General features: G+C 37.5%; 1 protein-coding gene across 1 annotated transcript in view; it reads left to right on the top strand.

Annotated features, from left to right (window-relative positions):
* The window catches only part of LOC117788821 (titin), an 89,648-nt gene that overhangs the window by 19,463 nt on the left and 51,857 nt on the right, over positions 1–18,328 (top strand). Inside the window, 7 exon segments of the mRNA XM_034627695.1 lie at positions 1,043–2,354; positions 2,721–2,850; positions 7,217–12,760; positions 14,708–15,943; positions 16,642–16,709; positions 16,801–17,104; positions 17,440–17,514. Of these exon segments, the coding sequence (XP_034483586.1) occupies positions 1,043–2,354; positions 2,721–2,850; positions 7,217–12,760; positions 14,708–15,943; positions 16,642–16,709; positions 16,801–17,104; positions 17,440–17,514 (8,669 nt within the window).

The following is an 18,328-nucleotide window of genomic DNA, read 5'->3' as shown; positions in this document are numbered from 1 at the left end:
TGTCAAATTTTAATCGATTTTCAAGTGGAATGTCATTTTGTTCATATTTTGGTCTCTAAATTGATTCTGCATTCAAAAATAATTAACTTTAAAAAATTGTTTAGTTTCGATTTTTTACCGAAAAAATCATGTACTCCCCCCTTTGACTTTTTTGGAAAAATATTTTTTTCAAAATTTAAAAACCTGAGTTTTCACTTTTAAACAACTCCTGAGACCCAAATTAGTATAAATCGACACTTTAAATTTTATTCTGAGGTGTTTCATTTTTCTGTAAAAAATCAAGCTGAAAGTGACAAAAATTTTGACTTGTAAAGTTGCTAAGTCATAGGTTTCACCAACTTCAAACTCGCATAACTTTGTTAAAACTCATCCGATTTTGAAGCGGAATGTCATTTTGTTCATTACTTGGTCTCTAAATTCATTCTACATTCAAAAATAATTAACTTTAAAAAATTTTTTAGTTTCGATTTTTTTCCGAAAAAATCATGTACTCCCCCCTTTGACTTTTTTGGAAAAATATTTTTTTCAAAATTTAAAAACCTGAGTTTTCACTTTTAAACAACTCCTGAGACCCAAATTAGTATAAAACGACACTTTAAATTTTATTCTGAGGTGTTTCATTTTTCTGTAAAAAATCAAGCTAAAAGTGACAAAAATTTTGACTTGTAAAGTTGCTAAGTCATAGATTTCACCAACTTCACACTTCCATAACTTTGTCAAATTTCAATCGATTTTCAAGCGGAATGTCATATTGGTCTTTATTTGGTCTCTAAATTGATTCTGCATATAAATATTGTAAACATAAAAAAAAAATTTATTTTTTGATTTTTTCCTGTCAAAAAAAAAAATTGATGAAAAGAGGTTTCATTATTGTGTAAAAAATCATGCCAAAACTAACAAAAAATTTGACTTGTAAAGTTGTTAGTCCATAGATTTACCAGACCACAAACTGGCAAAACTTTGACAATTTTTAAACGATTTTGAATATAATTTTCAAAAATAATGAAATTTACAAAACTGTTAATTTTTGTCCCGACAACAGTCAGGAGAAGACCAGCACCACTCAGATCAAGGCCGCACCACCAAAGGGCACCGCTGAGCCATCCGAGTCCTCAGTGCATGGACGTGAAGTGCACATGAATAAGCAGCAGCAAGTGCAGAAGGAGATTCAAGGTGACTTGGAGATTACACGCAAGATCACGGCCACCGAGACGACCGAAGTGGAGCACAAGGGGACCATTCAGGAGCGCGTTGTCAAGGGACCCGTGAAACCCGCCAAGGCGCCGGTCTTCACCAAGAAGATTCAGCCATGTCGCGTCTTTGAGAACGAGCAGGCCAAATTCGAGGTAGAATTTGAGGGCGAGCCAATGCCAAATGTTAAATGGTATCGCGAGAGTTTCCCCATTCAAAACTCGCCGGATCTGCAGATCCATACGTTCAGCGGAAAGTCGATTCTGATTATACGTCAAGTCTTCATTGAAGATTCGGCTGTATTCTCGTGTGTGGCTGAGAATCGCGGAGGTACCGCCAAGTGTAGTGCCAATCTCGTTGTCGAGGAGCGCAGACGCGCGGGCAAGGGAGGCATTCAGCCGCCCAGCTTTGTCAACACCATTCAGAGCACCACCGTAGCCACCGGACAATTAGCTCGCTTCGATGCCAAGGTAACCGGCACTCGACCCATGGATGTCTACTGGCTGAAGAACGGCATGAAGATTCAGCCCAGCATCAAATTCAAGATGCTCGAAGAGGATAGTGTGCATACTTTGCTCATTATTGAACCGTTTGCCGAGGATTCGGGTCGTTATGAGTGTGTGGCTGTGAATGCCGCTGGCGAGGCACGTTGCGATGGTGATTGCATTGTGCAGTCCCCCAATAAGCCGGAGAAACCCACCACTCCAGGCAGTGAGAAGGCACCACATATTGTGGAACAACTGAAGAGTCAGTCTGTGGAGGAGGGCAGCAAGGTGATCTTCCGTTGCCGTGTGGATGGTAAACCAACGCCCACAGCTCGTTGGATGCGTGGCGAGAATTTTGTGAAGCCATCGCGTTACTTCCAAATGACACGCCAGGGAGAATACTATCAGCTGATCATATCGGAGGCATTCCCCGAGGATGAGGGCACCTACAAGTGCGTTGCCGAGAACAAACTGGGCAGCATTCAGACCAGCGCCCAGCTGAAGGTGCGTCCCATCGAAAATCTTGATGCTCCACCAACCATCACAGCCCTTAAGGATGTGTCTGTCACCGAGGGCATGCCCGCTCAGTTTAAGACTACGGTCACTGGCAAGGTGAAGGCCACAGCCGTACAGTGGTTCCGCGAGGGTCAGCTGATACCGGAAACACCCGATTTTCAGGTAAATATACCTCCAACAAAATGTACACCCAGAGAAAAAAAAACAACAAATTTACATAGAAAATATAATAAAATGTTGAATGAAAAAAAATCACTTCGCGAGGTTAAAGTCTACTTACAAAAGCACATTCAAGTCCAAAGATATCTGATAGGATTTTTTATTCATAAATAACTATTTGTATTTTTTAAACAATAGTTCACTAAATTGTATATCCAATATTTTTGGGTTTGAACATGTTTTCGTCAATAGACTTTACCTCGTGTGGAGCATTTTTTTAAATTTAATAATATTATTTCAAAGGATTTTACTCTGGATGAACTTTTAAAAAATAATAGACTTTAAAACATAATTTGAAAATTCTTTCAGATGATCTTTGATGGCAACAGTGCCGTGCTATTGATTGGCACCACCTACGAGGAGGATTCGGGCATCTTTACAGTGCGTGTGACTTCGTCTACGGGCCAAGTCGAGTCATCAGCCAAACTGACTGTTAAAAGTAAGGATTAAACTAAAAACTAAGCAAACCAAAAAAAGAAAACAAACCAGAGTTCGACAACAGCAAGAACAACAAGAAACCGTAAGCGAACAGTGTTCGAAAACTCCAAAGAATGCTCAAAACACACAACAACGACCAAAAAAAAAACTATTAAAATATATATAGAAATATATTTTTAATTTTTTTTTACGTTACGGATCCTTACCATACTCTGACGTATTACAACAAGTCCAACTACTGTCAATAACTAGTCGTAAAAGTTTGAGAGAGAAGATTATTTCAAAAACGAAAGTTTCTTTTAGTTTCAGTTCTACTTCAACTATGATTTTTTATTTCTATTAAAAATGCAACGAACGAGTTTTTATTACTAACAATTTTAAAATGTGAACTCAAGCAACAAATTAAAAAAAAAAAAAATATGTCTAACACGATAAACAATAACCAAGAAAAGAAGAAAAAAAAAACCAAACTAAAAGCAAGTTTAATGAAAATTTAAATGAAAACAAATAATAAAAATAATTACAAGTATTTCGCAATATAAATATTTATAGATCATTTTCTTTTGTGGCAGAGCCAATCAGAAGGGAATTGCTTGTCGGTTGAAAACGAAATTCGAAATTCGAAAATGTTTCAAATTTGAGTGAAATGTGCTAGAATGAAAAAAGCACTCAACAAAAAGAAAAAAAGAAAAACTCTTGCCCCTTCGAATTGAGTTGAATTATAAATAAATAAGGCTGCTTATGTACTTTCATACTTGAGTGTATATAGACGGCACACAGGCACTTTATAAATACAATATACATAATTTGAAGATTTTTCTGTGTATCTACCGCCCCTCTGGGATCGAAAACATTTTGTCGAAATAGTTTTGGGGCCGTGTGCAAAACGCACATTTATCCCGCCTCCGCTCGAGCATGAAAATTGTGTTTTTCATTTTGAATTTCGAATTTGAATATTAGCATAAAATATTGTGGATGACACATCTAGCGCAGACAGATCTTTGTAGCTGCTACTGCTGCTGGTCCCATAGATATCGCCCATATAGATACCAGAAATATCTGAACACTCAGCATATGAACGTGCGCAAAACTAGCACAATAAGAAAAAAAAAATAGAAAAAATAATGCAAGACATTTCAGCTGCCAGCAAAGACCAGATAATCTATGCACAGTATAGAAATACGTATATATGAACCGTTCTATTTTCAATTTGTTTTTGGAAAATGTTCGCTTTGAAAACTAATTTCCAATAGATTAGCTAAAAAACGTTTTTATTTATAGATATGTCTGGATATTGTACTTTTTTCCTTTTCCTTTGTAGCTACAATGAAAGACGGCATTTTATGTATTTTTTTTCAAGTAAATCGTGAAATTTATTTAATTTTTTCTTTATAATTTTTGAAGCATATATATTGGCTTTCAATGTACAAGCGCTGTTGAAAATAAACTGACATTTAGTTCAGGCAAAAATAAAATAATTAATTACCTACAAGTTTGTTTGTTTCAATGCAGACCACAATTTGCCAGGGCACTAAATCTATATAGATATAGATACAGATATACCTGTAGTTTTATGGGTGTCATTAGACAAGAACATGAATAAATGACTCTGTTTATGGTGCAGAAATGATTTTAATTAATTCAATCAGTTACGGCTCAGTCATCATCATCTTTGCCTCTGAATCTGTCTCTGATTCATGTTTGTTGATTTGATTTATTTATTTTTAGGTAGTAGCCGATTTTTGAATTGTGTTTCCAACCGACAAATAGCAGCAGTACCTTTCGAAGAAAAATGCATATTAGTATAGATACATTAAATATTCAATTGGAACGATTCAAACTTTTACCAACTACTCAAACTCAGACTCGAACTTGAACTCGTACTCGTACTCGAACTCGACGTTGACGTCCCGTTGCAGCATTGAATAATTGTTCGGACAACCCTCGAGACAGTTGAAAATTTGTATTGTTTATTTAATTTAATTTACATACATTTATTTATTTTGTAGTGATGTTGCATGAGATTTTATTATTCATTTTTTATTGCTGCTTTTTACTACTAATTCGTTTCGTTTCGTTTCCATATTTTCGTTATCATTCTTACACAAAAACACAAAACGAATAAGACGAATATAATCTCAAACTCTCAATCGATACGATCCAAAAAGTATTTGCCGCTTCTGCTGCCAGTATATATATATATATTTTTATGTATCTTGTGGTAAAAATGCTTTACTAAAAAATTAATCATAAAAACTCATGCGACTTTTGTTTTAAGTTTTATCTACAAAATACTTGGAGATACTTGTAATCTGCCAGTTAATTAATGTTTATGTTTATGTTTACTTTTCCATATGTGTCTCTATAAGTGTTTCGATCCTTTCCACGATTGATTCAATTCACATTACACATTTTGTTGTTGTTTAATTGTATTTCTATATAAAAAACAAAAAAACTATTTCTCATGTATTTAATACTTAAAAAAAAAAAATAATATCGCGTCTTTTTTTAAATAAATCAAAGCAATTGCATTATAAATATAATTTTTATTCATTTTTTGGCTCCATGCTTTTTGCATCCTTTGCTGCTGCTGCTTTAATGCAATCACAAAACAATCACAGGTAAATTGTATGGTATTTTATGTTTATTGCACTTTCTTTAAAAAATTATTGTTACGATCCACACACGATCCACATGAAATTTGGCCCCATTTGGCAACTGTCTACCTTCTGTGCTCGATTGTTGTCTACATGAGAATGAGATGTCGGTCGAATGCGCTCCGATGCGATGCTTACCCCCAAGAAAAATATATACCCAATATAAACACAGACACCCCTCTTCGTATCCCCCCTCCTCGTCATTGCTACTGCTCCTCTCAGCATTACCCCACCTGGTGACGTAGTCGCCACTAATCATTAATCTATTTTTGGGCGTATTGTAAACACAACATTTCAAATTTTATGTTCGCTTTCAATTGTATTTGTTTTCAACTTAACTTGGCACTCGTTTCTAATGAAAGGTATAATGATGATGATTCGAATAATGATGATGAAGCTGCTGTACTTAGACGATGATGAACAATGACTGTCGCATTGATAAGTTGCCAAAAATACAACAAAAAAAAAAAAAATAGATACCAACAGGTATTAACCTGTGGCTAGCGATTTGTCACAGCCCATTAATGATTCATGAATAATACTCATTTGTATTCATTTTTATCAATGTCACTTGAATCATCCAATTATTGATTCACGGTCAAATTAAAAATGATCGGTCATCTGAAGAGTTTTTTAGAGCAGAATGATTTGTGAGGGTCGTGTTCCTCTGGATTATATGCCTGATTCTATGTATATGCTCGTAAATTCAAGCAGAATTATTTATTTGAATATTTTCTGCACCAAATTTATATATTCAAGTTCACTCAAAAAAAAAAATATGCATATATAAATACTCCTACAGTCATGCTAGATCTTATGATACTGTACATATTCAAATTTAAATTATTTTGAATTTTATTTAACTAAAATATGCTTATATGTCAAACCTAATATGAGCATGAGTATAATAAAGCCAAAGTGCAAAAAACACTTTAAATTCAATATTATAAATAATTATTTAAAGTGTTTTTAAATTAAATTAAAATTTTTCTTTTTGTTATTTAACCTGAAGCCCAATATTTGCATAGTTTATTTAAATATTCCACAATATTATAAAAATTAATTTGTTAATTTATATATTTTATTTGGAATCGAAAAATTCTCTGATGGGAACTAAATTTTAATACTAAAATTTTTTCATTTAATTGAATATTAAAATATTTTATACTAACTATGAAACATTTTAAAATGAAACAGTTTATTGCCTAATTTAAATACATAGGAATATTTAATCTGAAATCCAATAAAAATAACTATTTTATTAATAAATCTAAAAATAAAAAGCATATATTTTAGAATGAACACTAAATCATAGGATAAAATAGTTGAATCAATCAAACTGTAACTATTAAATTTTGAAACCATGTTTCTCATGTTGTCTACATGCTTATTAAATCAAAGCAGAATTATTTATTTCAATATTTTCTGCACTAAATTTATATACTCAAGTTCATTGTTTGCCAAGAATTTTTATTTATTTTTAATATGCATTGCTCCATGTCAAGAAATGATTGTGAGGTATGTATCAAGTTGCCAAGGCTGAAAGTGTTTATTAATATTATGGGCAAAATAAGGTAGGCAAATGCTTTGACAGGTCTCTCCCTCCCTGCCTCTCTCTCTCTGTTGTTGTGAACTCTGGAAGATGTGCTGCTTCTCCTTTCCTCCCCAATTTGCGTTTATTAATAGGGTAACTTCCCTTTGAACTTTTAGAACGACGTATCTCGGCTTATCAATTACGTACGATTGATTCTGTCGAAGATGAGTCTTCATCCTCAGGAAGGGAAGACAGTGCACCCGATTCGCCCCATCAATTCCCACAGCAACAACCTGGGGAATATGGCCAATATCTGGGTGTTAATGGCCAGGTTCAGCATCAGGGTCGTTCTCGCACCAAAAAACCCAAGGTACGGAGCAAATCTCTGCAGCCTCCCACAAATGTGGTTCCTTGGAGAAAGTCTTCGCGTCCTCATCGTGGACGATCCCTAGACAAGCAGCCATTCCTGCCGGGCTTTAAGCCCGAACCCGTCAAGTCCTGGACGGAAGAGACAATCAGTTTGAAGGCAACGCCCATTGAGAAAAAGAAGCCTACTCCCAAATTGGAGGCAGCTCAGGTTGTGCTCAAGTCGATTAAAACTGAAAGAGATCAGGGTATCATGAGTTTGGGTGCAACTTTGGAACAGATTATTGCCGGCAAGACTGAAAAGGAAGCCGTGCCCTGGATAACCATGAGGGAAAAGCTCAAGCAGGTGGAGAGTGTCCAGCAACAGTTGAGTAAATTTGATCTCGATGAGGTTTATTTGCGACCACTCGAGGGTCAAATTGAGACGGACGAGCAGCTGCCACAACAGGCGCAAGTGGAGCAGGTTCAACGCAACCAGGAGATCCAACGTCTCAAGAGTATGGAGAGTGTTGAAATCATGGAAATGACTGATCAGATCGATAAACTTATTACTCAGCAACAGAACAATAAGGATCTGATTCCATGGAAGGAAATGCGACAGCAATTGAAGAGTGTGCAGCGTGTGACAAAACAAATCGATAAGTTTAAGATTGAGGAAGTCGAGCTACGTCATCTTCAGGCTCAGCAGGCGATCAGCGAAGAGTTCCAAACAGAAGAATCAGTTCTAATGACCATCGATGATAGTTCCAAGAGCTCAATTTCGAAAGTAATGCGTCGCGATGAAGTGCAGCATTATGAAGATCAGTCGAATCTGTATAAGCAGCAGTTTATTAGCACAGAAGAGTCGAATATTATGCACGTTTCAGAGCGTGAGAAACTAGAGGCTCAAAGATTGATTAGGGAACAACAAGCTGTGAATTGGAGACGGCAACAACAACGTCCACAGCTACAACCCTTGACTTCAGTGGAAGATACAATATCTCAGACGAGTGAGAGACAGCGACTTGTCCAGCAACAGAGTCTTTTGGAAGAGTCCCAACGTCAGCAGTTTGTGCAGGTCGAAGACTCTCAAATGATGAGTCTGGAGCAGTACGAACATCAAAAGTTGATCAATCAACGCACTCAACAGGAAGCCTACAACTGGCGTCAACCTCAGCAGCCGCAGAAGTTTGTGCAGATTGAAGATTCATCCCTACTGCATCTTCAGGAGCGTCAGGACACCCAGGAACAACAGTTGTTGCAACAACAGCCTGTAATGTGGGATCGTGGCAAGAAGAAACCCGAACAAGTACAACCCCAATCCCATCCCTATGCTCCAACAGTTCCTGTCGAGGAAAAACCAAAGACATTTGAGGAAATGCATGATGAGCTAATTGAACCTGTTCCAGTTCAGCAGCCCGAACCGGTACCTGTACTCTGGGAGCGTGGCAAGAAGAAGACAACTAAACCACAACCAAAAACCTTTGAGGAACTGCACGATGTGTTGGATGAACCAGTGATTCCACAGCAACCAGAACAAGTTCCAGTTCTGTGGGAGCGAGGCAAGAAGAAGCCGATTACTCAGGAAGTAATAACTGTTCAAGAAACTGTTCAGCAGGCATCACAAGTAGTTGAAGAAACCAAGAAGACAGCAGTACGTCGAGTAATTCCACCACGTGAACCTGAACAAAAGGTTGAGCAAGTCACATTGAAGCCAACGCCACGACAGCGTCCCAAGGAGGCACAAAAAGCTGAGGAGTTCCAATTGAAGCCTCTGAAGACGACGAGAACAGTACAACAATCTGTGGAAGAGACAGCTCTAAAGGCATTCGAAGAAGCTACAGACGAGCTGGTTGAAGATGCTCCAACTCAGGAAGAAGAGCAGCCGCAGCCTGTGATGTGGGAACGTGGAAAGAAGAAGCCACAGCAGCCAGAAGAACAAGTGTCGGAGATTCCGAAAACACTTGAAGTTGCAGTTGATACTTTAGAAGAAGAAACTATAAAGACGGAAGAACCCCAACCACAGCCCGTGTTGTGGGAGCGTGGCAAGAAGAAACCTCAACAGGCAGCTCCTCAGGAGATTCCCAAGTCACTTGAAGTCGCCATTGATACAATTGAGGAAGTAACTCTACCAACTACTCAACCTGAACCACAGCCCGTTATGTGGGAGCGTGGAAAGAAAAAGAAGCCACAGCCACAGCAAGTTGTTGAACAAAAGGTTGAGGATGTTCCAACAAAGACTTATGAAGAAGCAGTAGACGTTCTTCCGGAAGAAGTAAAGGTTGAAGAAAAACCCGAACCTGTTCTATGGCAACGTGGCAAGAAGAAGGTTCAACACTCTAAGCCGACTGAAGAACAGCAGCCAGATGAAGTAGACGCCTCAGTTGTAGAAGTTGAAAAAGAAGAAGAGATTGTCGAAGAAAAGCGTAAGGTTAAGAAGGTAAAGAAGCCAAAGCCAGCTGTCGAAATAGTCGAGCAAGTTGAAGAACCTGAAGAAGAAGCTCCTGAGGAAGAAGTGATTGAAGAAGAGGAAGAAATTGTTGAGGAGAAGCGAAAGGTAAAGAAGACGAAGAAACCAAAGAAAACTGTAGAGGGGACTGAAGAATTAGAGCAGCCTGTTGATGAAGCTCCTCAAGAGGAAGTCATAGAAGAAGAAGAGGAGATCATTGTAGAACAGGATGAGATTGTTGAAGAAAAGCGAAAGGTAAAAAAGACGAAGAAACCAAATAAAACTGTAGAGGTGACTGAAGAACATCCCATGGAAGAAGTTCCACAACAAGAAGAAATTGAGGAACAGGAAGAGATTGTTGAAGAACAAGAAGAGACTGTTGAAGAAAAGCGCAAGGTGAAAAAGACAAAGAAACCCAAGAAAATTGTAGAGGAGACTGAAGAACAGCCTACGGAAGAAATTCTACAAGAAGAAGAAATTGAGGAACAGGAAGAGATTGTTGAAGAACAAGAAGATATGGTTGAAGAAAAGCGTAAAGTAAAGAAGACAAGGAAACCCAAGAAAACTGTAGAGCTGAACGAAGAGCAACCTACGGAAGAAATTCCACAAGAGGAAGAAATTGAAGAAGAAGAAATCATTGAAGAACAGGAAGAGATTGTTGAAGAAAAGCGTAAGGTCAAGAAGACAAAGAAACCTAAGAAGCCTATTGAGGTGACTGAAGAAGAAGAACAGCCTGTTGAAGACACTCCCCAAAGGGAGATCGTAGAAGAGCATGTAGAAATGGTAGAAGAAAAGCGCAAAGTTAAGAAGACAAAGAAGCCTAAAGCTATAGAAACTGAGCAAGAAGTCGTTGAACAACCAGAAGACCAGCCTGAAGAGGTTGAAGAAATTGAGGAGCCCACAGTTGAAGAGCCTAAGAAAAAGAAGCCCGTTGTCAAGAAACCAGAAGTAGAACAGGTGGAGAAGGTTTCATTGAAGCCTGTGCCAAGAAAGCCACAACAACTGCCTGAAAAGGAACAAGTTGAAGAGGTGACGCTGAAGCCACGTCCAAGAGCCTCAATTGTATCGGAGACGCAAGAGCCTGAGACAACTGAAACTGAATTTATTGAGAAAGAGAAAGTTGTTACCTTTGAAGATCAAGTGGTGGATGTTACGAAGAAGCGCGTAAAGAAGAAGAAGCCCAAAACAAAACCTGAAAGCCAAGAATCTGTCGAAGAACCAACCGAAGATGCTGAAGAGCAAGAAGAAGAAACTCAACCGGAAGAAATCGAACTTGTTGAAAGTATTGGCGAAGAGCAAGTTCTTGAGGAAGAAACTCCCAAGGAGGTCGTTACCAAATTGAGACCCAAGAAGGAGCAGGTTGTGGAGGTGGTCGAAGAAGTGTCTTTGAAACCAGTGACACGGCCGAAGAAACAATTACCCCAAGAAGCAACCATAGAAGAAGTGCGACTCAAGCCAACGAAACGTATAACTTCAAAGCCTGAGGAGGTCACACTAGAAGAGGTTGCATTGCAGCATGTAGAAAAGCCCGAAGAGGAAATTGTTCAAGAGGAAAAACGCAAGGTTAAGAAGGTAAAGAAACCCAAACCAGAAGACCTGCCAGAAATACCAGACGCCGAGCCTACGGTGCTGGAGGAAGCTGAACACATTGACATCGAGAAGGAGCCTAAGCCAGAGGAAGAGCAACCACAAGTACCCTGGAAGCGTGGTGAGAAGAAGAAACCTGTAGCAGAGCCTTTAGAAGAAAAGAAGTGGCCAACTGGCAAACGCCGGCCACTTCCCGAAGAACAGCCGGAAGAGGTGCAACTGAAGCCCATTCCGAGCAAGCCCGTGGAAGTGCCTGCTCAGCCAGAGAAAGCCATTCCCGGACCAGAGCTGTTGCCAGAAGAAAAGGTGGAAAGTGAGGATGAGATATCTGACTTGGAACCTCTAAAGATTCCCGACGACAAGGAACCCAAAGAGAAGGTAAAGAAGGAGAAGAAAAAGAAGCCAAAACTTAAGAAGGCAACTCCATCCGTGGATGAAGTGTCCGCAGAAGTTGCCGAGCCATTTGCTGAGCCAATTGCTGAAGAGGATCAAGTTGAAGAACTCCCAGTTGAAGATGTTAAAGTGGTTGCGGTATCCGAAGATGTGCAGCCCAAGGAAGAGGTTGCGATAACCGACAGTGCACCCGAAACTAAGCAAAAGGCGCACAAAAAACGTACAAAGCCCCTGAAACAAGCATCGGTTGAGGGACAGCCACAACTTTTAGAATCAGCAGTTGCCGAAATTGAAAAGGCTGATGAAATTTCCCAAGAGATCTCACAAAAGACTATTACTTTATTGAAGAAGACTGAAGACACAAGACCTCAATTCATTACAACGGAACAGCTGATCGAACTGGACGTTGAGGACGTGAGACGTGATCTTGAAATGAAAATCACTTCAAACATTATCAAGAAGGAGAAGCGTCGTGTTGTGCTCGATGACAGTCAGCCACTTCCCGAATTGGAATTGATTACACAGAAGCGCATTCAAGAGGGCATTGATAAGGTGGCCGATGAGGAGCTTATCGAGGATCAACAGTTAACACAGAACCTGCAGGAAACTACAACCTCTGAGGTGATCGGCCAGGAGCGTAAACTGGTCAAGAAGAAGAAGAAGGAGATTAAACCACCACGCATCACAGAAAAGTTACGTCCACGTCAATGCGTTCCTGAAGAACCCACCGTTCTCGAGTGCAAGGTTGAAGGTGTACCATTCCCAGAGATTAATTGGTACTTTAACGATATGCTGCTTTTTGCCTCCGAAAAGTATGAAATCACAGTCGTGGAGCAGGTGGCACAACTGAAGATTGCAAAGGTCACACCCAGCGATGTGGGTGTCTACACCTGTGAGGCAAAGAACGAGGCTGGAGTAGCGACAAGTCGTACCAACATAATCTTAGGTAAGTTTCACTCTATCAATATCAAAGAATCAGATGTGTACTACAAATCTCTAGAGATGCTGATGACAACAGCTTTTGAAAACAACCAATCAAAATGTCGCTGTCTCTGAATCCAAGCCAAGCTTCAAACTTGCATAACTTTATCAAATCTTAACCGATTTTCAAGCGGCATTTCATTTTGGACATTATTTGTTCTCTAATTTGATTCAAAATTCAAAAATAAAAAACTTTAAAAGAAATATTATTTTAAATTTTTTTTCGACAAAACCATGTACTCCCCCCTTTGACTTTTTTGGAAAAATAATTTTTTCAAAATTTAAAAACCTGAGTTTTCACTTTTAAAGAACTCCTGAGACCCAAATTAGTATAAAACGACACTTTAAATTTAATTTTGAGGGGTTTCATTTTTCTGTAGAAAATCAAGGGAAATCTGACAAAAAATTTGACTTGTAAAGTTGCTATGTCAAAGGTTTCGCCAACTTCAAATTTTCATAACTTTGTCAAAACTCAATCGATTTTGAAGCGGAATGTCATTTTGTTCATCATTTGGTCTCTTTATTGATTCAGCATATAAATATTATTAACTTTAAAAAAAATTGATTTTCGAAATTTTTCCGACAAAATCATGTACTCCCCCCTTTGACTTTTTTGGAAAAATAATTTTTTCAAAATTTAAAAACCTGAGTTTTCACTTTTAAACAACTCCTGAGACCCAAATTAGTATAAAACGACACTTTAAATTTGATTTTGAGAGGCTTCATTTTTCTGTAAAAAATCAAGCTAAATCTAACAAAAAATTTGACTTGTAAAGTTGCTATGTCAAAGGTTTCGCCAACTTCAAACTTTCATAACTTTGTCAAAACTCAATCGATTTTGAAGCGGAATGTCATTTTGTTCATCATTTGGTCTCTTTATTGATTCAGCATATAAATATTATTAACTTTAAAAAAAATTGATTTTCGAAATTTTTCCGACAAAATCATGTACTCCCCTTTGACTTTTTTGTACTCCCCTTTGAAAAATATTTTTCAAAATTTAAAACCTGAGTTTTCACTTTTAAACAACTCCTGAGACCCAAATTAGTATAAAACGACACTTTAAATTTGATTTTGAGAGGTTTCATTTTTCTGTAAAAAATCATGCAAAATCTGACAAAAAATTTGACTTGTAAAGTTGCTAAGTCAAAGGTTTCACCAACTTCTAACTTCCATAACTTTGTTAAAACTCAACCGATTTTCAAGCGGAATGTCATTTTGGTCATAATTTGGTCTCCAAATTGATTCTGCATATAAATTTTATAAGCTTTTAAAAAAAATTTACTTTCGATATTTTTTCGACAAAACCATGTACTCCCCCCTTTGACTTTTTTGGAAAAATATTTTTTTCAAAATTTTAAATCTTCAGTTTTCACTTTTAAACAACTCCTGAGACCCAAATAAGTATAAAACGACAGTTTAAAATTTATTCTGAGGGGTTTTATTTTTCTGTAAAAAATCAAGCTGAAAGTGACAAAAGTTTTGACTTGTAAAGTTGCTAAGTCAAAGTTTTTACCAACTTCTAACTTTCATAACTTTGTCAAAACTCAACCGATTTTCTTTCGAAATGCCATTTTGATCATTATTTGGCCTCTTAATTGGTTCTGCACAAAAAAATAATTATTTTTAAAAAAAAAGTTGTTTGACTTCTTTTCCAAAAAAATATTTGAAAGCAAAAAAGTTGGCTTTAGGGACACCGACAAAAGTTTTGGAGATCTGTGGAACATGTCTCAAAATCTTTCCCTTTCCAACCACTGTAAGCGAAGAAAGTTTTTTGGTGTAATAACAATTTAACCTTTTGAAAGTACCCATTTAACAAGTAACTTTCATGACTTTGTACCTTCTCTTCTTATGCCCCGAAAAACACGAAAAAACAACACTTTTATATACTTTTCATTCACAACGAATACAGAAAAAGAACAAGGAGTCGCGCCACAGTTCACGAAGCCACTTAAGATAGTCTTTACAGAGGAAAAGGAGCCCGAGCGGCTTAAAGTAACAGTTACGTGTCAAGTTGCAGGTAAACCACATCCTCAAGTTAAATGGTATCGTGGAATCGAGGAGGTTATACCCAATGAGGCCTTGCAAATGTTCCACGATGAACAGACGGGCGATGTTGTCTTGGAGGTGATGAATCCAACGCCCAATGAAGCCATTACATATTCGATTCAAGCACAAAATCAATTTGGAAGAGCTATAGGTAATGCCAACATTATTAGTCGCCTGGATGAAGTGCCCAGGGAGATTTTGAAAGCACCGACAGTAACTCCATTGAGTGCGGTAGTTATACCCAATGGTGGTACCTTGCTCTTTGAGGCCAAGTATGATGGACAGCCCAAGCCGGAGATTAAATGGTTGCGCAATGGTCGTGAGATCATTGAGAATGAAGAAACCATAATAGAAACGACTGAAAGCACAACTACCATAAGAGTTATCAATATGACGCGTAAGCGTACTGGCAAATATGAGATTTGGGCCAAGAATAAGGTGGGTGAGGCGAAATCTTCGGGTTCGGTGGTTGTATCCGATCAAGCACCCGATAAGCAGATAAAACCACCTCGCTTTATTCAACCCCTGGAGCCCAAGTACTTTGGAGAGCATGAAGTCGCAATACTTGAGGCAGTTGTTGAGTCAGAACCGCTTTCATCGTTCCAATGGTTTGTGCATAATGAGCCCATTAAGAGCTCCAATGAATGCCGCATTGTTAGCCAGGCCAACAAGTCGACACTTTTGATTGAGGACTTCCAAAAGAAGTTCACAGGACCATTCACTTGTCGGGCCGAGAATGTTGGCGGCTCTGTTACCTCAACGGCAACAGTCAATATGTTGGAGGCATTGCCGCAGGAAGAGGCTGTTGAATTTGAATCGCCACGTTTCGTTGAGGAATTGATTCAGCCCGTGGAGGTTATGGATGGTGAGGCTCTGTTGTTGACTTGCCAAGTGACAGGCAAGCCCACGCCCAAGGTGGAATGGTATCACAATGAGGAGAAGATTGCCGAAACAAAAGAGACAACAATTTCCCAGGATATGCAGGGAATTTGTCAGCTGCAAATTACGGAAGTGTTCCCTGAAAATCAGGGTCAATATAAATGCGTTGCCACCAATAAAATTGGCAAGAGCGTCACCGCCACAACAGTCAATATTCAAGGTACTTTGATGGTATCCATGGCATCCATATCACAGTTGATTGTTAACAATAGACATAGATAACCAGGAAATTTAGCATATAGTCGTACCATATGCATTACAATTTACAATTTAAAATAGGTTTTCCAATAACTACACTCTCCTGTCCTCTCTCTCTCTCTCTTTTACTCTCTCTATGCTCCTGTTTAATTGCTGTGAATACTTTATACTAAGCAGAGGTCGCAAATATAGCTCAACACTCTAAGATTGTTTATCAAATTAATCCTACTTAAAAGAAACTAAAGAAAAATTTCACACTAAAAATTTAGTGTTCTGTTCTCAGCTGTCATTGCTCAAGCAAGACATTTTTTTAAAAATGTTTTCTTGTTTTTCAATGATTACTTTTCTAAAAGTATATTCTAACTTATGCCTATGCTACTTTTTTTTGCTCAGCACAGAAAAAATAGTAGATGAATAACAAACGTGCCGAAAAAAGGTTTCTTTTTTCTTAAATATGTGTTGATTGTTATTTCCGACCTCTGATATTAACTGATGTGTTAGACAACTTGCATGTGATCCTATCTATCCATCAATTGAGTTCAAAAATCCGCAACTGTTTGCCAAATTCCTTTTGTAAATAATTCCTTTCGTTTTGCGTTCACATACAATCGTTTTTATGAGGTTTTGCTTGTATTGATCAACTTTCAAATATTCTTTTAGCATTTGAATATATCCCCGATTCTGAAATCACTGGACTCACAGGCTCTGAGGAGGATCTACTTGATAGAGTAAGCGTGTTTATAGCAATTCGAGTTTTGCATAGGTTTTGAAGCTAACATTTCGTATTCCCTATTCCTATATATAATGCAACCGTTTTAGACCATCTCAATCGACGAACAAGCACCGAAAATCATTAAAAAGCTACCAGAAAAAATCGAACCCAAAGAGGGTGAGCAAGCCAAATTGGAAGTTAAGGTTATTGGTAAGCCAAAACCAAAAGTCAAATGGCTACGTGACGACGAACAGATATTCGCATCCGAGGAATATCAAATCGAAAATTTCGACGATGGGACCTCAGTATTGGTCATCAATCATGTATATCCCGATGATTTGGGCACAATTAGTTTTGAGGCATACAATCCATTGGGAGTGGCAGTAACCACAGCTCTATTTGCAGTTGAAGGTACTGTTTTATATATCTGTTTTAATATGGAATATATGCTTTATAATCTCATGGAAACGTCTTGGAATTGTCAGTAAAATTCTTTTTCAGATCTGCAGCAGCATTACCCAAAAAACTCCCTTTTTATCCTTATCCCTTTATAACTCCCTTGAAAACATTTCCAACTCGAATTCCCTGCACACAGAAATTAAAAATATATTATACAACACATTTTGATACACTAAAGGGCACATATGAGTTATATATTTAAAAGATGACCATATTTTTTAGGATCTTCATCGTTATTAGAGATAATATAATAATATACAAATTTTATCAATTTCTACTATAAATAGGCATCGTTGGATCCAAGGATTATCGCAAACCAGAATGGGTGACTCACATGGAAGAGATGCAAGTCGCTCTCAAAGGTATGTATCCAAAATCTGACAATAATAACCGAACTCTACCACTGTTATGTGTATATGTGTTTTAATTTTCGTGTTTTCAACACACAACTGTATTCCGTACTATTGTCCTAAATCACAAACAACATTTCACAAAACGTCTGTCACTTCTACTGTCTGTCTCTATTGTATTTGTCCTTGTATTATACAATGTTTCGTACAACAAAACAAACAATAAAAACAATTAAACTACTATGTGAACATGTCTCGAAGTCGTCCAAACAATTGTGTATCTTGTTATTGTCTCAGCCCTCACAGCAATAAGGCTTATACCCTACCCTACCCCCCATTAAACGCCCCCAATCCAAACTCAAAACATAATACCTGATATTATTCTAAAAGTATACGCCATTAGAACTATTAGTATTAAATTTTGTTATCGTATATATATCTATATTTTCTTACAGTATCAATATCTCATCTGCAAGTAATTGGTTGTGTTTTTTTTTTTTAACTTAAATAACTTTATTTAATTTTTTTTTTGTTTTCCAAATTTACACTAACATTTATTTCAATTCAATTGAAATTATTCAAAAGAAATCGTATGACATTCCCCAAAATGCTGCTTGCCCAAAACACTGCTGTACATAAGTATCTATATCTGTAAATCTATCTATTTCTATGTAAACTAATTTTTTACTTGTTGATTTTTGCGCCTTACTATTTCATTACAAAAAACAGACAAACAATTTACAATTACAATTTACAAATTACTCAAGCAAACTATGTCAAAGATAAACTGATTGTAAGTACAACACAGAGATCACTAGAAACTTTA

Source organism: Drosophila innubila (genome assembly GCF_004354385.1).
Source record: "Drosophila innubila isolate TH190305 chromosome 3L unlocalized genomic scaffold, UK_Dinn_1.0 0_D_3L, whole genome shotgun sequence".
NCBI lineage: Eukaryota > Metazoa > Arthropoda > Insecta > Diptera > Drosophilidae > Drosophila > Drosophila innubila.
The sequence above is the reverse complement of the archived record's forward strand: the minus strand, read 5'-3'. Positions and strand labels throughout refer to the sequence as shown.